We start from the raw sequence: 21,613 nt of genomic DNA, 5'->3' as shown, positions 1-21,613 counted from the left end.
GTTCTTTTCAAGACAGGAAATTTTAGCATATAATGGATCAAGTGCCAGTGAAGTCTCTCCCTGCTCAGCCGTGCCCACATTTAATGCTGCTTCCAGATACAGTGCAAACCAGCCATAACCCCTGGAGACAGAGGAAGGCCTGCGGGATGGAGAGCAGCTCCCACCAATGAAGGAACACTGCCTTCTCTAAACTTTTGATTCTTCTGACCCTCTCTGTGTTTAAACACCTTTTCCCAGGCAGACCATTCATTAGATGTTGGAAAAAGCGTAGCCTTATTGTCGACCTCTGCTTTTTTCCCCTGGTCTTCTTCCATCACTTCTGGCTCTGCGTCCTCCTCCAGTGCTGTCACCCTTCCCACTTCTGCTTCACCCCTGATGTTTGTGGGTCATAATCACATTCCCACTCTCAGTCTCCGCTCCTCCAGGTCGCCTGTTTATTTCCTCTAACCCTGCGTCTTAGCCGTACCTGCCATCGTTCTCTTAACTTACGCCAGTTTGTCTCCGCTGTTCTGGTAAACAGGTGCTCGCTTCACTGAGAGCGTGGAGTGGCCTGGGGGGTCCTCGGGGCAGTGCCTGCGCCTGGCCGGCCTGGGGAGACCTGGCGTTGCTTCTGCAGAGACACAAACCTCGAGGACCAGCCAAGCGCATCTCCTCCTCCTCCGCGCCTGGTCAGCTCTTACTGTTTGTCTGTTTGGACTGACCCTCTTTTCTGTCCTCTAACATCTACTGCCAACCCCCCTTTCTACCCAAGCTGAAGGCCATAGCACTCATTCATTCCTCTCTGTGGCCTTTACAGCGCTTTGCATGCAGGACTCAGTATGCTTTTACAGTTTTATTGAGATATAATTCACACATCATACAATCCACCCGTTTACAACGTACAATGTAATAGGTTTATATGTTCTCAGAATTGTGCGACCATTACCACAATCAGCTTTCTAACATTTTCATCATTCCCTCTGATCACCCCATCCCACCCTAGCCCTGGGCAACCACTGATCCACTTTCTAACTCTGGATTTGCCTTGTCTGGACCTTTCATAAAAGTAGAATCGTACAGTGTGGTCTTCTGTGACTGGCTTCTCTCAGTCCAGATAACGTGTTCACGGTTCATGTTGTAGCATGTGTCAGAACTGCCTTTCTTTTCATGGGCGAATCAGTCAGTACTTTTTGAGTGAATGTTTTTACATTTCTATTTTTTATATAAATTTATTTTATTTATTTATTTATTTTTGGCTGCGCTGGGTCTTCGTTGCTGCGCGCAGGCTTTTCTCTGGTTGTGGTGAGCGGGGGCTACTCTTCGTTGTGGTGCACGGGCTTCTCATTGTGGTGCGCGGGCTTCTCGTTGCGGTGGCTTCTCGTTGCAGAGCGTGGGTTCTAGGCGTGTGGGCTCAGTAGTTGTGGCTCGCGGGCTCTAGAGCACAGCCTCAGTAGTTGTGGCGCACAGGCTTCGCTGCTCCACGGCATGTGGGATCTTCCTGGACCAGGGCTCGAACCCGTGTCCCCTGCATTGGCAGGTGGATTCTTAACCACTGTGCCACCAGGGAAGTCCCAGTATAATTTTTAAATTTAGATCTTTAGCCAGTTTTAAATTTATGTTTACGTATGACATGAGTAGGAATCTAGCCACAACTGGGCCCAGTTTTCCTAATACAATTCATTGATTTCAAATGCATCTTGATCATATTCTAAATCCCACTGATCTAATTTTATCAATACAATGCTCTTCTAATTAGTGTTCTTTTATACTGTTTTATAATCTGGTAGGGCAAGTCCTACATCATTTTTCTTCCTTTAAAATGTTTTCTTGGCTCTTTTTATATATTTACACTTCAGGATAAATTTTAGAATCAGTTACCAAGGTTCAAAAAGAGCCTTTGGGATTTGGTTTGGAAATGTATTTAGAGTATATTTTTAGGTGAAAACAAAATCAGCTTATAAATAATCTATATAATATCATTGCCATTTTGTTTCTAAAATTCCATGTATGTACAATAAAACAAAGTCTTAAGGAATATATGACTATATATAGAAGTGGTTATCTCCTGATGCTAATATTATAGGTGATTTTGGGGGGTGCCTTTTTTTTCTAAATTTTCTACAATGCATGTGTAATACTTTTTAAATCAGAAAAATAAAACCCTTGAAAAAATGTTGTCAAACTAAAATATATTCATTAGTAACTTCATGATTATCAACTTAACAGAACCCAAATTAGAATAAAAAATATTTCATGGGCAATAACTACATGACTTGTGAAGATTCCTGGCTCAGAATATAAACCAAAGTTGTCCAGAGAATTCCTGGGAAGGATTAAGGTAAGAAACTGAAGCAGTACAACCTCATAACCTCCTCACTTACGTCAGCTGGTTGAAGAGACCTGAGAGCTGCAGCATTTTCACCGAGCAGTATTTCTGGTTTCCGGCCTGTGCAGCCGTGTTCACAAGGCCCCTTGCCTCTCTGATTTCCCCGTTTCACAGACTCTTACTCATATGATGCAGCCAGAGCTTGAGGTACATCAAGACTTCGTGTGGTCTGAATCTAGCCCTTGCACGTCCTGGTCTTTTAGCAACATTTAGCAGAAAGAAGATTGCCAAATCTGTTCCCAGCTCTTTGCTATATTGATGTTTGAAAAAGCAGCATAGTCATTCTTGGCTCAGAGCATCTAGATTCTGTCAACAGTGTAATTGAAACTTGGGTTCTTTTTGCATTTTAATCTACATGCTCTTTTCTGGGTAATCTTATCTGTTTAATAAAAACAAGAGTAACAATAATGACAACAACATCTAACATTTCCCAAGCATTTTCTGTGTGTCTGGCATTGTACTGTACTTTATATGAATATCTCATTAAGTCATTAAAACAACCCTATAAATATTATTGCCTCTTTTTACAGATGAGGAAACTGAGGCTCCGAGGGGTCCAGGTCATACAGACTAATAATTGGCAGAGCTGGCATTGAATCCCAGGCAGCCTAACTCCAGAGCCTACGTTTTTAACTACACTTTAAACTCAAATTTTTTTAATATATATTTTAGTTTTGGCTGTGTTGGGTCTTCGTTGCTGCGTGTGGGCTTTCTCTAGTTGCGGTGAGCGGGGGCTACTCTTTGTTGCGGTGCACGGGCTTCTCATTGCACTGCCTTCTGTTGTTGCGGAGCACGGGCTCTAGGTGCGTGGGCTTCAGTATTTGTGGCTCACGGGCTTCAGTGGTTGTGGCTCGCGGGCTTAGTTGCTCCGCGGCATGTGGGATCTTCCCGGACCAGGGCTCGAACCAGCGCCACCAGGGAAGCCCCTAAACTCAATTTTTAATTTACTTCCTCTCCTAAAACTGCTCTGCCTCCTGTATTTTCAGTCTTAGTTGTCTGACTCTCTGTTCTCTCTCACGTAACCCTGCCTCCTGCCAATCCTGCCTTTGGAAAATCTCCCACCCACCTGGTCCCCCCACATTCCTGGGCCCACCTTATGTTTAGTCCTGCTTCACTCTCCCCGGGCTCGTGACAGTAACCTCCCTCGACATGTCCCTCCTTCCACTCAGGCTGACGTGCTTTATCTTCCTAGTGTCTTCTGAGAAAATGAAGCTGATCGTGTCCCTGTGCTGTTTTAAAGGTCTCGGACTTGCTGCTGTTGTTGTCGTCCTTGTTGTTTTAACCAGATGAAATCTGAACCCCATAGCTCTGTGTATGCTGTCTGGCCCCAGTCTGTCCCTTCAGCTTCACCTCTGTCGTTCTGCACCTAGCCCCCTGCCTGATGCTTCAGCCGCAGGGAAGGCTCACTCTCCCTAGGTCTGCACCAAGCCCCAAGGTGGCTCTGTGCGTCTGCACTTGCTGTTGCTTGACCGCCTCTTCTGTCTCTGACCTCCTGGACACACTGCTGTTCGGGAACATCTCGGACCCCTCCAGGGTGAAGCGGGCATCCTCCTGTCTCCCCCGAAGCGTGTTCAGGCCTCGGTCACGGCCCTTTCCCTGCTGGGTCATAATCATCTGTGTACCTGCAGATCCGTTCATCTTTCAGCACCTAGCACGTAGTAGGCCCTCAGTACATGCTGGTTCGGTGCCTCAAGGAATGTCAGAGCGAGTGTTTACGACAATAGGGAATATACTTGTAAACAAACAGAGGACTGGCGTGTCTCTCTTTGGCTCAGTCAGCAAGGGAGTGGCACGTGGCCTGTGGGGGAAGCCTCCCTCAGGCAGGGACCAGGGTGCAAGATGAAGATCCTGCCTGGTCACGCGCGTGCCCCTCCCTCTCCTGGGCCTGTGAGTGATGGTGTCGCCCAGTGGGAGGATACTCCCGGGGTGCGAGCCCTGGGGTGCGAGCCCGGCTCTGCAAGTCCCCCTCTCAGGGCCTGGGACCAGTCACTAACATTCGTTTTCAGGGAGGGACATTTGATATTTACTTTTACACTTTCCTGATGGTTAATTTTGACACAGGAAGACTTCACATAGAAACTGCCTCTTTTTTGTCACTTCTCTTTTCTTTTTTAGCTTTATTGAGCTAAACTTGACAAGACGGTACTATATTCAAGGTATACACCCTGATGGTGTGATGTACACAGACATCGTGAAGGGATTCTCCATCCTTTCGGTCGCGTTATTGACGCATACGTCATCTCACGATTTCCTTTGTTTCTGTGTGAGAACACCTAAGTCCTGCTCCCTCAGCGGACTTCAAGTCTGCAGCACAGTGTTATGCAGTCTAGCCGTTGTGTTGTACCTTAGGCCTCAGACCTCATTCACCTCATAACTGAAAGTGTGTGCCCTTTCACCACCCGCTGCCACTTCTCACACCCCCAGCCCCTGGCAACTGCTGTTCTGCTCTCTGTTTCTCTGAATTTGATTTGACATTTCTTCCCCATGTGCCACATGTAAGTGACACCGCGCAGTATGTATCTTTGTCTGTCTGGCTTATTTCACTGAGCACAGTGCCCTCCAGTTTCATCCCCGTTGTTGCAAATGTCATCTCTTTATTGGTGAACAATAATTCTTAACTCAGTGCCAATAGGGTTGTTTTATTTTATCTGAATCCGTCTCTCCTTGCAGCTTCAGAACGAGTTAGAGAAGGGTGAGCGGGACAGCTCAGAGCTACAGGAGTTTGCCAACGCCATCCTGCAGCAGATAGCAGACCACTGCCCCGACATCCTGGAGCAGGTGGTCAGCGCCCTGGAAGAGTCATCGTGACCGTCTCCGTGGGGAGCGGCCAGCCCAGTAGCCCGCTTGATGAGCCCAGGAGCCGAGAAGGAAGAAGTACGAGGAGGGGGCGCTCAGACGGCTCTTGGCAGCAAACACACACTCCAGACTCTGCCCTGTCTTGGTTAGTCCCGCGAGTGTGGCTCCAGCACCGTTTCTGCGTCTGTCTTCCTATCTTCTGCTGTTGTCTCTGCGCTAATTGTCCTGCTGTCCAGGGTGGGTGAGTGGCCGAGCCTCCGTGGAGAGCTGCCGTCCAGCCATCAGCAGTGACACCGTGGACGCGGGCGGCTGTGCCCTGACAGAGGGACACGGGGGAGAGCCCTCCTCCCTTCTGTCCGTGGCGTGAGGACTAAGTCTGGACCCTGCAGAGCTCAGCTCACTGAGAGATGCCTTCCCTGCAGACCAGGGTGCCGCGTGTTCTAATGTCACAACAGGTGCTTTCTCGTAAAAGGGTAAAAAAGACAAAAAACAATCTCAAAAAGAGTGTTAAAAAAAGAGACGGTGGGGAGAGAGAGCAGGGACAGAGAGCCGACCGACTCTTCTCTTTCCCGCCGTCCTGGTTGCTCTCCACGAGGGCCGCCTGTGCGGGACTGCGGGCGGGCTGCGCCGGGGCTCGGAGATCCTGGCCTCCGGGCCTCACTGGTCCCTGCGCTTCTCCTAGCCTCTGGCGCGAGTCCCTCTCGTTGAGGACCTTTGGCTTGGTGTGTCAGATCACATCTGTCACTGACAGAGAAGAGGGCAGTGTGGTCACCCCTGCAGCTCTGCTTCTGTGGAAGGCGACCGGTCCTCAGGGTCAGGCCGGCTTCTCCCAAACCCCTCCCTCGTCAGCAGTCTAGGCCCCAAAGCGTGCTTCTGCCTCGCCCCAGCGCCCGTGCTCCCCGCTCAGCGGCCCAGCCTCCCCCCTTCAGCTTTCCTCCTGGTCCAGAGCTTCTGCTTCGGATGAGTGTTTCTCATCCCACACGCGTTCCTTCCCCCTTTCTTTCATTCGGATAATCGTTACGAAGTGCCTACTGTGTGCAAGTCGCTGTCGGACACCCATCCTGGAAGAAAGCCTCTCTGCAGGGAGGGAGGGCAGTCGAGGATTCTGTGAGACCCACCTGGTCAAGTCAGAACAGTACAAGGCATACCCTTCCCCTCCCCCATCTTAATAGAAGGTATCTTTTCCAGAAAAATCTTCCACAAATCAGCATTTCTCGTTATAATGGAATTTATGGGTCGTGGGGGGCAGAGGGCTGAGTCCCTTACTCGCCTGCAGGATCCCATCTGGTGACTCGGGATTCGGGGTTTTGTCCCCTGAGAGAGTGGACTGTTTAATGGGCTGCGCAACGGTGGATGGTGTTTTCTCCACACGTCCAGGTGCACCTTGTCGAACTCGGCCAGGTCCATGTTGCAAATCAGAAAATTGACCCCAAAGTTGCAAATCCTGTGGAAGGTATTGACATCTTCCCCGAGCGTAGACAATGGCAGTCTTAAGTATCAGGCACCAAGAAGTAGACCACTTCACCCAGCTCTGTAGCCCTTTGACCACCTCTCTGGCCAGACACCCACCAGACACTCACATCCTGATAAGAGTTGCTGGGCTAGATGGGTCTGTCTTGCGTTCTCTCCTTTCTCCCCCCAAGTTCTCCGATGCTGCCTGTTAGGTCCTCACAGCCGTCAGTCCTGTATCTTCCCGCCAGCAGCCTGTGACTGTGCCATTAACCTATATGGTCACATCTCCAGCTGCCCTGACTCCCTGCCGTAAAACAAGCTCTCCCTGTGAGAAGCTGTGCAGTGCTCCTTATCGAAGGTTTAAATGGACTCTGCTCATAAATTTCTTACTGAGATGCTTCCTGACAGCCAGGCTGGCCGGAGAGGGGGTGCAGCGGAGGTTAGACAGTAAGTGGTGGCCGTTTGTGGTCAATTACCTCAGTCCCATTTATTTATGGCACGGCCCATAAATCACGTAGGAAGCCCCCAGTATTTTAGGGCTGGAGTCTCGGAATCTCACGCTGTCCACCACAGTGCAAGACCTGCGGTAGAACGACACCCTCCCCGGGACCTCAGCAGACAGGGAGCGGGAGCAGAGGCCCCTTGCAGAGCAGCGGCGGGCCTGGCCGGCTTTCCTCCAGCTGCTCTCCCGGGTCCTGCTGACTCCACGTTACCCGTCAGATGCCATCCCTGCCACCTGCCCTGCTGCCTGCTCTCCTTCCTGTGCTTCCCCTCCAGAGCCTTATGGGATTCCTCTGGGCAAGTGCTTCTGAGAAGAACAGTTTCTGGGCAGACGCCATCTGTCTGTCTCTGAACCACAGCGGGACTCTCCTCGGTGCGTCTTGGGTGGTCATCCTAGCATCTCAAATGGTTCTAGGGGCTGTTTGGTCCTGGATGAAAGTCGGCTCTGGCTAAAGTTTAAGAGTGAACAAGGACCTGCCTTTATACCACAGGCAAAGTTAACATAGTTTCTAGCATTTAGAGTGTCTTACTAAGTTTAGGTCATTCCTTGAGCCAACATTTGCTAAATGCGCAATTCCCATCACACGAGGTCTGTCGTTCCGTGACCTCTTCTGATATTCGTGGTTTCACAAGTTCATGGAGCTGCTACCGAAGATCTGTAACCTTGAAAACTCACTGCGGGTTACCTGTGATGTTCACCAAACTCCTCCATCCCATTGGCAAGTCTCGTTCCCCTTAGCACCTGAAGCTCTGTACCCAGATCAAAGTCATCATGAAGGGGGAAGCAAGAGGGGGGTGGGTGGCATCCGCCCTGGGGCTCAGGACAGAAGAAGGACAATGCGACCGTCTCCTCTTCCCACGTACCTCCATCCCAGGCGTTCACTGAGCTCTTGATGCAGCGTCTGGATTGAGATTTGCAAGGACTTGGATACCGTTTGAAATGGAAAAGATTTTAAGTGGGCTTTAACATGTGAAGAAATGTGAATGGGAATCCCCAAATCCATCTCGGCTCTAACCTTGACCGTGTACCTTACCATCTGAAGGCTCCTCTCTTCCTGACACTTGGGCTTTAGAAATACTAGTGAAGCAGACGGGACCCGAGGCACCTCCAGTGTGGATGGCGGCAACGGGGCTCGGCCCTTTGTGTCCATAAGGGTCTGTTGGGTTTTCCGCAGGAGCCACTGGCTCACCCGCTCCTCAGAGGGAGGGGAGAAGAGGAAGTCGTCTCCAAGTTTTGGCCTATGGCTGATGGTCCGGATCGGCGTTGGGATTCGCTGCTGGAGTCCTGCTGTTCCCACCCGCGCGCCCTCCTGTGGAGCCCACTGTGTAAGCACAGGCCCACGGGCGGCCTCGGGGCCTTTGAGGCGAGAGCAGGGGAGGAGGGCGTGGCCATGCAGATGTGGCCCTCAAGTGGGTTTTCCCGAGTCCCCAGGAACCCTACGTCCCGCCCCCGCAGCTTCATCTCCCACCGCTGGGAGCCCAGGGCTGCGGGAGGAGAGGGGAGGGTGCGGGGGACCGGGGTGGGGGGGATGGCGGGCAGCTGGACCGAGCAGACCTGGGCCCACCCGCACTGCCGGCCCCGGCTTCTTGGCAGGGACGCACCGTCAGGTGTCTTCAGAGGAATCTGGTGTTTCCCCCACGTGAACTAAGGGAACATTTGGGCAAGAAGAAAACATCCAGGGGAATCCTTCTGAACAAAATGGCTGTCTTACTCTTTTTAAGCAAAACTTTCCAAACTTTTTAGTGTCAAAACTGTAACCAAGTGTCTCCTGGTTTCTTCCAATGTGTTTGGCGAGTGCTGTGACCCTATTGTAGGTATTTCTCCTCCTGACTCTTGGGGGAGAGATGGTTTTAGGGATTGATTTGGGGGAGTGGGTTTTTGTCCCACACCCACCTCCCCTTTTGTTTCTCTGCTTGTCGGTGTTGTCTGTGTGGTTCAGAGAATTGGGGCGGTTACATTGTGTCCATTGTTGAGATTATTAAGATATTACAAAGTAGTTGTAGAACTGAAAAATTAAAGAGCTGTGTTTCAAAAACTCCCACCAATATCACGTTAATAAAGGAATTCAAGCTCTGGGCCAGCCAGGCTCCTTCCGTCCCCCCGAGTTGGCTGAGGTGACAGCTGAGCCGGCCGCTGGGGAAACACGGTGGCCGTGGTCCAGGCAGGCGACCACCCAGGGAAGGAGGCAGCGCTGAGTTAGGGGAACAGGCTCCTGGGCCCCGGTTTGCCCGTCCATCTTCAGGACCTCTGCGGGAGGTTTCCAGGTCTGTGAGCCCACACTGGCCGCAGCCCCGTGTGCCGGATGCTGTGTGCTCACCTGGGCCTGGCGCTGGACCTCTTCCTGCCCACTTGGTGCTATATCATCCCGTGGCCCGTCCAAGACGGGCCGAGCCCCGGCCAGCCTGGAGCCTACGATCTGGGTGGGTGAGTCCTCCTCAGAGCCCAGTTCCTCTGGCTTCGGTCCCTGGATCCTTTCCCTGAAAGCTTTTTAGACCCCAGGTCTCCCAGGCCCAGGCCGTCCGTCTGGGCCCTAGCAGTGGCCTGGCCAGGAAGGGAGGTGGCCCCTGCCGAAGCCAGCGAGCCCCCCCCCGGGCTGGGGCAGCCCCCCACCCTCCCACAGCAGTATTGTCCTCCACCTCGGCACGGTGGACCCCCGGGGGCGGCCCGGGGCCTTCGAGCCCAGCGGGTGTGCAGCGGGTGGACTCGGGCCTCCTGGGACGGCTCCCCCTGCTCCAGAGGGAGAGCTGCCCTTTGATGAGGCCCCAGGGCGCCGGGCACTGCCCCCCCGTAGCTTGAGTTCCTTCTGGCAACAGTAGCGGCCGAGGGGTGGGGTCTGTGGGCGCACGCACCCCTGCCTTCAGCTGTGCGCCTGCCCCGCCGTGCGGCCGACGCGATCGTGACGTTACGGAGAAACTGAGTTAGAGTCGAATTTGCCTTGATAATTATTGTAAACACTTTGTTCATTTTTTTTCTTTTTTATTCACAAACTAAATCCATCAGGAAATTATAAAGTTATTTAAACATCACGTGCTGCGTCTTTCTTTGCGCCTCGTGCGGTCTGCTCATCCAGGTGGAGTGCGTCCTCAGATGCTTGCACAGCAGGAGAGGCCCGCGGCCCCCATGAGGTCAGCCCCACTCGGGGTACCAGGGATGCGGGGGTGCCCGGGTCAGGGGAGGGAGCAAGAGTGGACAGCACCCTGGCCCTGACGTGGAGAAGGGGGCACCCCTCTGGGTGCCCACCTGGACTCCAGCTTGGCAACCCCCTCATTGTGTTTCACAGTCCGCACACCAAGGCCCAAGCCCCTGTCCCCGTTTCAGCTCTGACGGTTCCAGAGCTTAGAACAAGTGCCCACAGGGCGGGCGCGGCTTCAGAGGGTCTGGTTCAGGGGGTGCTGGAGCTCCCCTGGGGCGTGCGCCCGTGTGTAGACTCAGAGGTGTGAGCTGCGTCAGCCGACAGAAGGCAGATACCAGGAGTACCAGGCTGCCGAGAGCATCTGCTCAGAAAATCTCCAGCTTTGGCATTTGTCTTGGGCCTGATGCTCAGGGAGAAATTATTGTGGGCACTCTGATGAGAGTTGGTTTTCTGCTTCGCTTGTTTCTGTGTGTCCCCCACGGCGGGGCTGGCCTGCTCTCGTGCAGGTCCTGCTGCCCCCCTACCCGGGCATTGGCACTGGGGGCCGAGTGCCACCACCCCGTAGCCCTGCCACGCCCAGCTCTGCCCGGCCTCACCCGCTCCAGCCTGGGACACAGCGCTGCTCCCAGGGCTGAAGACCCGCTGCTGCCCGTCCTTCCCTCGTAAAGCGGGAACCGTTTCGCTGGCAGGACGTGGATTTTGCCGCACGAAATTACCAGCACGAGCAGATGTGTCCACAGCCAGCCGTCAGGTGGCGGTGGTCGCTGTCCCAGGGTTTTCCATTCATCCTGTCTCACTGCTTGTTGATGCACCCCGTGGTCACCAGCTCATCTGCAGACAAAGGGATGCAGAGACCCCGAGGTTTAAGGAAAATACGTGAGAGGAGAAGTTTCAGTGGAGAATTCCATCCATTAACTTGGTTTTTTCTCTGGATCCGGAGAAGATTGCGATTATTTGGAGCATCTCGGGCTGGCCCAAAGACAGGAGCTGGTTAGACCCTGGAGTGAGGGACCATTCTGAGGACGCTGGCTTGAGATCCACACGCTTTCCCAGGTGTCCGGGGGGACCCTGGACTCGCAGCCCGGAGCCTCGGCCGCCCTCGACCTCGTCTCCCAGCCTTCTCTAGGTCACAAGCCGTAACGGGGATAATGGATGATCATGTTTCACCTGTTTGAAAGCTGCTTTAAGAGTGTGAAGCATAGAATTGCTTTCTTCACGTCCACGACTTGCTTTAAGATCATCCAGCCCGTGTGCCGCGGAGGCAGTGACGAGCAAGACGTGGACACGTGGAGACTGGCTGTGAGTCTGTCCAAGCCGGGCTTTGGGCACCCAGCTCTTCACACTGCTGTCTACAGTGTGTGTCTTATTAAACATTCACACCCTGCAGCAGCGCTTGCCGGGGATCCCACACGGGCCTTCCCCCAAGACCCCCGGCTCCCTCACCCACACTCAGCGGCTCCAGCATCGGGACCGTGGCCTGGGCGCCAGTTCAGGACTCGGCACATCACGTGTTTGTCTCGTGGCACCTTCGTGGCCGTCGCATGCGGTAGGTCCTCTTGCCCCATTTCACAGATGAGCCCAGGGCGGCCACACAGCTTTCCCAGGGCCGTACCCTCGTCCACGGTGGGGCTCTGTCTCCAGAGCTGTGCTCTCCACCCCCCTCAGTGGCCACCTCTCTGGGCGCGCGGGGTCCACGGGGGCGGGTTGGGGAGGGCAGGTGGGCAGAGGAGGGCAGGCCGTGCTCTTCACAGGCCTCACGTTCGACCTTAGAAGACAGTTTTGCCAGCAGAGGGGTTCAAGGATGAGGGGGAGGCAGGAAGGGACACGGGCGAGTGGTCTGGTGTCCCCAGGGCAAGGTCACTCGCTCGGCTGGAGGGCACGGCGGGGCCAAAGGTCAGTGCCCGGAGGCCTGCAATGCCCTGGAGAGGAAGGCCTGCAAGGGAGTGTGGCACACGCACCCAAGTCCCCCCTGCAGCCACCGCGGGGAGCTGACCAGGGAAAGGCAGCTGGGTGTCCGGGCTGGGAGGGAGCGGTCCGCCAGCCCGAGGCTGTGGGACGCACTGGGAGGAGGCTGGGGCTGGTCCCGGTTACACAGCAGGGAGTGAGGGGCCTGGGGGTTGACCCCTGTCGGTGTCCCCGGCCTCCCTCCCTGTTCTCTGGCCCGTGGCCCGTGGCCAGTCCAGGGCTCAGAGCCAGGGAGGGACTGAGGATGTGGGGACCCCTCCCCTGGCCGGAGGGTTTGGGGCATCGAGGACAGCAGGGGTTCAGAGGGTAGAGGGGAGCCACGCTCTCACCAGCAGGAACCGGGCGGGGGCTCCCCCAGGGGCCTGGGCCCAGCGGGACGCCCTGCCTTCCCGCCGCCATCCACGCGGCGCCTGGCACCCGCTGCCCGTCCTGGGTGTCCCCAGGCTGCCTGTGCCTGGAGGGACGTGCTCCGCGGTCCCGGGAGGGCGAGGACAGCATCCACCCGTGAACTTATTTCTCAGGATTCCCGTCGGGCTTTGGCGGGAAGCTGCGGCATCCCTGCCCGGAGATTGGGTGGGCAGCGGGCGGCCTCCCGAGCGCGACGGCAGGGCCTCCGCACCCGGCCAGCTCGAGGAGGGCGGCTGGAGGGCTCGGTCAGGCTCTCCTTGGGTTGTCACCATAGTGTGGACGTCAGGATGAGCCACCTGATGCTTTAGGGGAAAAGAAGGCTCGAGAAGCCACTCAGCCTTCCTGTCCGGGGGCCATCGACGGACCGAGTCTCCAGGCTGCCCGGCCCCTCCCCACGCTTGGCCTCTGCGGGGCCTGCGGAGGTACGGGGAGCAGGACCCCCACCCTGCTGGACGGGCGGGCAACCAGGGCAAAGTAGGGCTTGGCCCGTGGGGCCCTTGGCCACGAGCGGGAAGGCCAGTGGGCCAGGAGTCGGAAGACGGGGTCCCCGTCCGGTCTGTACTGCGGGTCGGGTGCGTGGCCCTGGAGAGTCCACCTGGCTTCTCTCACCTTCAGTTTCCTCTTTTTTAAAATAGAGATAAGGATGCCCACTCCCACAGATGGGGGACACGGGACCTGGAGTGGGAAGTCTCCGGCGGGGGGTCACGGGCCTCTTCACCTGCCCTGTTCCAGGCCCCCCATCCTGGCTGCAGTGCCCTCCCCCAGGGGCGTCAGATGCCAACAGTCATGTTGCTTCCGCTGTAGAGGGAAAAACCCAGATGCCAACGCGCCTGCCTCATCAGCCGTGGCCGTGCTGTCCTCCCACGGGGATGGGTCCTGAACGCGGACTTTGTCCGCCCAGCCTGTTAGTCACAGTGGCAAAAGGGACCTGCGAGACTGGAGCCTGATGCCGGGTCCTTGAGCCAGGACGTCACGCCGTGGGGTCCAGCCCGCAGCCCCCGACGTGGGCCGGAACCTGCAGGCGGTGCAGTGTCCCCATCCAAGCCCAGCTCGGGGGGTGGGGGGACAGCTGACCCCTGCCCCCCCGCCCAGGCCTGCGCTGGAAGGCCCCCGAGGGCAGGCGTGCGGCTGCTCCTTCCCTGGGGCCCCTGCATGCAGTGGCGCATATTGCGCTCACACTGGGACTGCTGTGCGCTCGTCGGCCTCCCACGAGCCTTGACTCCGGGACCGTCCCACAGCCGGCCCGGTTCCGGCCCGTGTCGCTGGCAGTGCACTGGCCGGGTGGCTGTCAGGAGGAGACCTCCCCGGAGGGCCGGACGTCAGAGCCAGCCTGGGGGGACCCTGTCTGCCCCCCGCCCGGTCACAATCCTGCCTCCCGGCTGGGAGGGGGGCGGCTGGGACTGAGCCCGGAGCCCGGGACCCTGCTGAGGGTCTTGCCGTGGCCTCACCGTCGGCTCCCCTGGGATCGGGTCCTCTGGGGCCTTGGGACTTTCCTTTCTTTCCAGCAGCTTCCGAGCAGTCTGACGAGGCTCCTTCCTACGTCGCCGACCGCGGGGAGCAAAGACCCAGAGCCTAAGGCAGGTGTTGCTTCTTCAGAGGAGGGTCTTCGTGCCGAAGGCTCGTTTGATGTGCGGGGAAGTTGCCAGGGACTGCGGTGGCAGCCAGTCTCTCTGAAGGTTCCTCCCCTCCCCCGAGCGTGTGCATGTGGACGTGTGTGCGCGTGTGTACGGACAGCCACACAACCGAACTGCGTGTTCACACGCACACGAACCCGCAGGCTTTGGCCCAGAGGGTCTCCCTGCCATGAAGGAAATGAGTAAACAACTTCCACATTTTTGTTCCCCTCGGAGGCTTGCAAAGAAGGTGTTAAGAGCGCAAGATTTAAATCATAAACTTTATTAAAAGCCAAACAGCCCAACGTGTAGCTGTTGCCAACTTGGACCGTGTCTGGGGCGAGGCTCCTGAGCTGATCCAGAAGGCGTCAGAGGGGGAGGCCGCGGCCGGGCAGGAGCGCAGGGCGGCCTGCGTGCCGGGATTCTCCCCTCCGCGCGCCCTCACGCTCCCTCCTCAGCCTCCCGGACTCAGAACCCCAGCTGTTGGCAGCCGGGCAGCTTGCTGGGCACTTTCCTGGCCCGACGCCGGGGCTCACGTCTGTGTCTCAGCAGCTCTTCCGGGGGCCCCTGTGAGGTCTGCGTCCAGGTTTGCGTCAGTCGCCGTGGCCGGGGGTGACTCGTGTCCCCGGGGCGGCCCCCCGGCCCACCAGCTCCCCCCACCACCAAAGCGCCCCGGGGATCGTGGTCGTCCTGCCGGGTGGCCCCCGTGGGTTTAAGAAACGAGACTGAGAAGGGAGTTACTTGTAGAGCACATGCAGTGCCCTCGGTCGCCCGGCTGCAAGCGGAGGGCAGGAAGGGACTGCTAATTAAGTGCCTGCGATGAGCTGGACGCCAAGCCAGCCCTGCCCGCGCGACGGACCGGGGTCCCGTCTGCGTTTCAGACGGATGCGGCTCACATCTGTTTTCTCATCAGTGTACCCTCTGCATACAAGAGCGTCCGGAGCATCCTAGGTGCTCAGTAAAAACGCACTCCACGAATGGATGGGAAGGAAACAGAGCTCAGAGCGGGAGGCCGCATGCACGGGCTCACGCAGCCCGGCTGTGGCCCGCTGGGTAGACCCCCAGGCTGCCCGGCCCCCGGCCTGGCTCCACCTCTCCTGCCTTCCAGGCTCTTCTGCCTCTTCTCTGGGTATAGCTTGCGGGGCTCTTTCAAAGGCTACCGGCAAGTGATACGGCGATTCCCTCCAAAATTAAACTGAACTAACTACCAGATGACCTGGCGGCTCCACTTCTGGGTCTATACCCCAGAGAACTGAGGGTCTTAAAGAGATGCCTGTACACGCATGTTCATGGCAGCATATTCACAAAAGCCAAAAGGTGGAAGCAATCCAAGTGTCCATCTATGGATGAACAGATGAAACAAAGTATCCATAAGATGGAATGTTATTCAGCCTTAAAAAAAAAAAAAAAAGAAATCCTGACACAGGATACAACATGGAGGAAACTTGAAGACATTATGCTAAGTGATTAAGCCAGACCCAAAAGGACAAATATTGTGTGATTCCTCTTATGGAGGTCCCTAGAATAGGCAAATTCACAGGAACAGAAAGTAGGAGCGTGGTTGTCAGCGGCGGGAGGAGGGGGATGGGAAGTTAGCGCTGACCGGGGACAGTCTCGGTTTGGGAAGATGAAAAAGTTCTGGATGTGAACCGTGGTGATGGTCGCACAACAATGTGAATGTACTTAATGCCACTGAATTATGCACTAAAAAACGGTTAAAATGGTAACATTTATGTTATGTAAATTTTATCACAATAAAAAAAATAATTAAAAAATAAATGCAAACAATGTAGAATGGAGTTTTTGTTGGGGATGACATGAAACTTTTGAGTGTAGATTGTGGTGATGATGATTCAACATTGTGAATTCAGTGTCACTGCATTGTGTGCTTACCAATAGTTAAAATCATAAATGTTATGTTGTATGTTTTTTATCACACACACAGAAATTTTTTTTTTTTTTTTTTTTTTTTTTACAAGGCTTGTCAACTTAGCCTATTTTTTTTTAATTAATTAATTAATTTATTTTTGGCTGTGTTGGGTCTTCGTTTCTGTGCGAGGGCTTTCTTTAGTTGCGGCAAGTGGGGGCCACTCTTCATCGCAGTGCGCGGGCCTCTCACTATCGCGGCCTCTCTTGTTGTGGAGCACAGGCTCCAGACGCGCAGGCTCAGTAATTGTGGCTCACGGGCCCAGTCGCTCCGCGGCATGTGGGATCTTCCCGGACCAGGGCTCGAACCCGTGTCCCCTGCATTGGCAGGCAGATTCTCAACCACTGCGCCACCAGGGAAGCCCCAGAAATTTTTTTAATTTAAGGCTGCTCCACACCACATCCCTGCAGTCTTGGGCACTACTTTGGTCACTGTTGCTCCCCTGCCTAGAATCTCTCAAGGTTCCTCTTAGCCCAGGATGAAGCCTGAGCCAGTCCGCCCGGCACCACGGCCTGTCCACTGCCCGGGCACTGCTCCTCGGCTCCCCGGCACCAGGCTCCCCGGGGCCTCCCCTCTCCCTTGCTCAGCCCCGACCCCGGTTCAGGGCCAGTGTCCCTGAAACATTGGCGGTGTCCTGGCAGCTCCTTGCTGGCCCATCCCAGACGCACCCTCCCTGGAGCCCCAGGCTGTCCGGTCATTCTTTTGCCTCCCTCTGGTCTGCCCTAAAAGGACACCTGCGTGCTTCCTCTGCTTCCCAAACAGGGAACAGGGCATAAGGAGGTTGAGTAAACTACCTTTTATTAGATTTGTTTGGTTTAGAGCAGAAACCCTGTGAGGAATTCACTTTATATCGGAAGTAGAGAGAAGCTGCTTTCTATTAAGGGGTTGCCCAAACTCCCCCTTATTACAGGATGCCCTGGACTACACACAGCCCCTCGCACCCTCTGAGGCCACCAGTTCTACCTTTGAACAGATTTTTATGTTAGGAAGTTCTTCCTTGTAGACTTGTGGGTGATGAGAGCTGGAAAGGATCTTAAAAACAATCCTGTCCGGTCTCTTCATTTTAAACCTCCAGAAGGAGGTCTGGAAACACTAAGCACGGCGGTCGTGGTCCCACGGCCACTCGGGGACAGGCCCAGATCCCCACCCTGCAGGCTGGGCCCCCTCCAGCACCGCACTCGAGCCCCCTGCGCTGGGGCCCCAGCCCCGCCTGAATCACACGGCAGCTACAGCTCTTTCCCGCCGTGGCCCCAGCTCGGGGCGTGTCTTCCCCAAGGTCCGCCTGAGAGCTGGTTGACTGGAGGCCAGGCACAGGCTGAACCTGGATCCATCGCCAGCCCTTCCTACTTCAGCAAGAATCGGTCTGCGCTACCAGAAGCAGCAAAGGTCAATGCTGTTTACTCCGACCAGGCACGGGCACCCCACTGATGCCACCCATGGAGGCGGCATCTCACATTTTGTTTAATAAATAAATCCAGCGTCCGGCGGAGACAGCAGAAGACGGTTGATGCTTCCGAACTATAGCGCTCACTGGGATTCTCAAACTGCCAGCAACTGCGAAGTGTAGATGTGAACCTTGGGGATGAGATGGGGGTTCACCCACTCCCCACTGTGGAGCCAGAAACTATAGCTGCTACCTACGTTTGTACCAAATTTAATTGCTGTGTCCGACAAAAACACCAACACATACTCAACTTCACGCACGGCCTCTGAAACGGCTTGAGAAAAACCCCAAATAACTTGGAAGTAGCTTTCAAACAGAACTTCTCAACCCAACTACAAGGCTTATGGAGCAGACTTTCAAAGGAGCTATCAAGATATCTGAGAAGGGCTTCCCTGGTGGCGCAGTGGTTGAGAGTCTGCCTGCCAATGCAGGGGACACGGGTTCGAGCCCTGGTCTGGGAAGATCCCACATGCCGCAGAGCAGCTGGGCCCGTAAGCCACAGTTACTGAGCCTGCACGTCTGGAGCCTGTGCTCCGCAACAAGTGAGGCTGCGGTGGTGAGAGGCCCGTGCACCACGATGAAGAGTGGCCCCCACTTGCCACAACTAGAGAAAGCCCTCACACAGAAACGAGGACCCAACACAGCCATAAATAAATAAATAAAATTTAAAAAAAAAAAAAAAAAAAGGTATCTGAGAAATGAGAAAACTCAAAACTACACTTTAAAATTTTGACTTCCTGCATGAAGAGAAGGAATGTCACAGACTGTCCCTGATACTTTGGGGTGAGTGTGGGGTGACTGCCTGAGCGGAAGGGCTGGGGCACCCACGCATGCATGGCACCTCCCACCCCCAACAGATATCCCACCAAAAAGGAAAATGAGTCTAATCTGGGATGATTTATTTTTAGTGAACCCATGTTGTGTCCTCATATTGAATAATTTCTGTTCAAAGTGTGTCCAGAAACACTTTAATAACCGCCTCTAAATGTTTTGCTGGAAGATTAACGTTAATTAAAAAATTAAAATTAAAAAAAAGCAGTTGATGTTTGACCCCCCAGAGCAGATGTTGGCAATGTTCCTCTGTAGTGAGACAGACAGGCCAGCTTCACAGGTATCACTCAGGACCCTGGGTTTAGAGGGGCCACCACACTCGTCCTCTGCTCTACTATGACCATCGTGGTATTCTTAACCACTTTTTTTTTATATAAATTTACTTATTTTATTTATTTATTTTTGGCTGCGTTGGGTCTTCGTTGCTGTGCACGGGCTTTCTCTAGTTGCGGCGAGCAGGGGCTACTCTTCGTTGCGGTGCGCGGGCTTCTCATTGCGGTGGCTTCTCTTGCTGCGGAGCACGGGCTCTAGGCATGCGGGCTTCAGTAGTTACAGTACACGGGCTCAGTAGTTGTGGCTCGCAGGCTCTAGAGTGCAGGCTCAGTAGTTGTGGTGCACGGGCTTAGTTGCTCCGTGGCATATGGGATCATCCCGGACCAGGGCTCGAACCTGTATCCCCTGCATTGGCAGGCGGATTCTTAACCACTGTGCCACCAGGGAAGCCTCTTAACCACTTTTATAAACGAGGGCCCCGTGCTTTCATTTTGTAGGAAGTCTTGATGGTAGACTTTGCCATCCATACAGTCTCTGCTTGGCTGTGGATAAAAGTGTGTCTTCTGATGAAATTCTATTTGTAGACGCTGAAATTCAAATTTCATCTAATCTTCACGTGTCATGTAATAGTATTCTTTAAAAAAAATTTTTCCGACCACTTAAAAATGTAGAAGCCGTTCTTAGCTTGCAGGTCATGCAAAAACAGGCAGTGGGCTGGATTTGGCCCCTGGGGTGTGGTCTGCCGACCCCCGACCAGGGCATGCCGGAATTTTCGTCATGTCACAATTCTGGACCGGGGCCGGGTTCAGGGGTTGATAGGGCTTGCTCTGTACGGGTGGTGCCCGAGTGCCACCTGCAGTGTGGGTGCAGGAGTGGGTGTCACCAGTGACGGAGCTGTGCGTCTACACTGCATGCAGCGGGTGCTGTGTCAGGGCCGCGGGAGGTCAGGCCTGAACCCAGGGGCGAAGGTGCGCGTCCAGCAAGGGGGCGAGGGGGGCTTGTGGTTCGTGGCTGCTTTAAAGCTGCGTCCTGGGCTCGGGGCTGGGAGAGCAGGAACTGGGCAGCTGAGAGACCCGCCATCGGGTGGCAAAGGTAAGACCAACCTATAGACACGCGGTTATTGTCAGCACGAGGCCACCGTGGCAAGTTCCCAATCACTCGTCGGACGAGCCCACCCAGACCACCCGCCCTGTGCCAGGGAGACGCGCATTCTTGAGGGTGAAGCACGGGGACACCCTGGGTGCTGGGGAGGCAGGTCGGGGAAGAGGATGGAGCCTAGATGAGCTGAGAGCTGGGAAAGGACTGTGGGCGTCCGTGTGGGACCACCAGCTCTTTCAGCGAGAGGGCACTTGGAGCAGCGGGAAGAAACAGGGACATTCCTTGAGGGGACAGCCGAGCACCAGGCCGAGATCAGCCTTCAGTCAGGGCCCCCTGGGCTGATGGCTGGAGAGCGTGGTGGCAAAGGGGGCGTTTAGAGGACACGAGACTTCAGGATGCAGGGACACTGGCCGGCTCACACGATGACATCGAACAGGAACCCAAGGGGATGAACTGCTCAGTCCGAGATGGAGCTTGTTTCCGGGGTGACGGCCACTGTGGCAAACCCGCCACTTCCTTGGTCCTCTTCCGTCTCCAAGGCTGCCCAACGGTGCTTCCGCTCCCCAGAGACGGCACACAGACTTGGTCTGAAGCACAGTTCCTCCACTTTGGGCCCTGGTGTCCTTGTCCCTAAAATGGGACAAGACAGACTTCATGGGGCCACAGAGGCGGCTGGACCAGACGATCCAGGGACAGAGCCCGGCTGGCATCAACGCCCCACTGCACGCACTTCCCTTTCTCCCTTGTCCCTTGAGGTGAGTGGATTTTTTTTCCTAGTCTTTTTACAAATAATGATTATGGAGTCACAGGAAGTTAGAAAAATAGTACAGAAAGGTCCTCATACCCTTCATCCAGTTCGTGCCAATGGTCACATCTCACATAGCAGATCAAAACCGGGAAACTGACGGTACAGCCTACAGACCTTCCTTACTCAGGTGTCAGCGGTTTCCTCGGGCTGTGTACGTGCGTGTGCGCGTGCGTGTGCGCGTGCGTGTGCGCGTGCGTGTGCGCGTGCGTGCTCCTGCAAGTTCATCTTGTGTGTAGTTGGTCAAGACACGGAATAGTTCCTTGGCCACAAAGGTCACCCTCCTGCTCCCACCTCATCGTTTCAAGACTGTCACATAAATGGAATCACACGGTCTGTAACCTTTGAGAATGGCTTTTCTCAGCAGAATGTCTTTGAGATCCACCCAGATTGTTGCACAGATCAGTGTTGGTTCCCTTTGGTCGCCGAGTGGTATGGACGGGCCACGTTTTGGTCACACACTGACCTGTTGAAGGACATGTGGGCCGTTTCCAAGTCTGGGCTGTTACAAATAGAGCCGCTGTGAACTTCCAGGTACAGGTTCTGTGGGAGCGCACGTTTTCATTTCTCTGGGATAAATGCCCAGGTGTGCGTATGCCGGATTGTACGGTGCGCGTATGTTTAGTTTTTAAAGAAACTGCCAGACTCTTTTCCAGAGTGGCTGCACCATTTTGCATTCCCACTGGCAACTTCTGAGAGAGCCAGCTTGCTTCCCACAGCCTCACCAGTGTTTGGTATTGTTGCTCTGTGCACTTTAGCTGTTCTCGTGGGTCTGGGGGGACACCTCACCGTGGATTTCACTGGCGTGTTCCTAGTGGCTGGTGACGAGCGCATTGATTTTTGTATGACGTTGAGGCTCACATTTCAACCTATGGGTGCCCCGTGGCCCCAGCACCCCTTGCTGAAAAGACTGTTCGTCCCACTACCACATGTAGAATGGATGGCTGGTGGGAAGCTGCCGCATAGCACAGGGAGATCGGCTCGGTGCTTTGTGACCACCT

General features: G+C 55.0%; 1 protein-coding gene across 5 annotated transcripts in view; it reads left to right on the top strand.

Annotated features, from left to right (window-relative positions):
- Positions 1-9,192, top strand: part of ERC1 (ELKS/RAB6-interacting/CAST family member 1) — a 285,407-nt gene extending 276,215 nt beyond the window's left edge. For all 5 annotated transcript variants that reach the window (XM_036866387.1, XM_036866383.1, XM_036866384.1 and 2 more), the window contains one exon: positions 5,036-9,192. In XM_036866387.1, the coding sequence (XP_036722282.1) occupies positions 5,036-5,173 (138 nt within the window). In that variant the 3' untranslated portion in view covers positions 5,174-9,192. The remainder of the gene's footprint in view (positions 1-5,035) is intronic.
- The last annotated feature ends 12,421 nt before the right edge of the window (positions 9,193-21,613 follow it).

This window comes from Balaenoptera musculus, chromosome 10, assembly GCF_009873245.2.
Source record: "Balaenoptera musculus isolate JJ_BM4_2016_0621 chromosome 10, mBalMus1.pri.v3, whole genome shotgun sequence".
In the NCBI taxonomy this organism is placed as follows: domain Eukaryota; kingdom Metazoa; phylum Chordata; class Mammalia; order Artiodactyla; family Balaenopteridae; genus Balaenoptera; species Balaenoptera musculus.
Note: the sequence above shows the minus strand (reverse complement) of the source record. Positions and strands in the feature narration are given on the sequence as shown.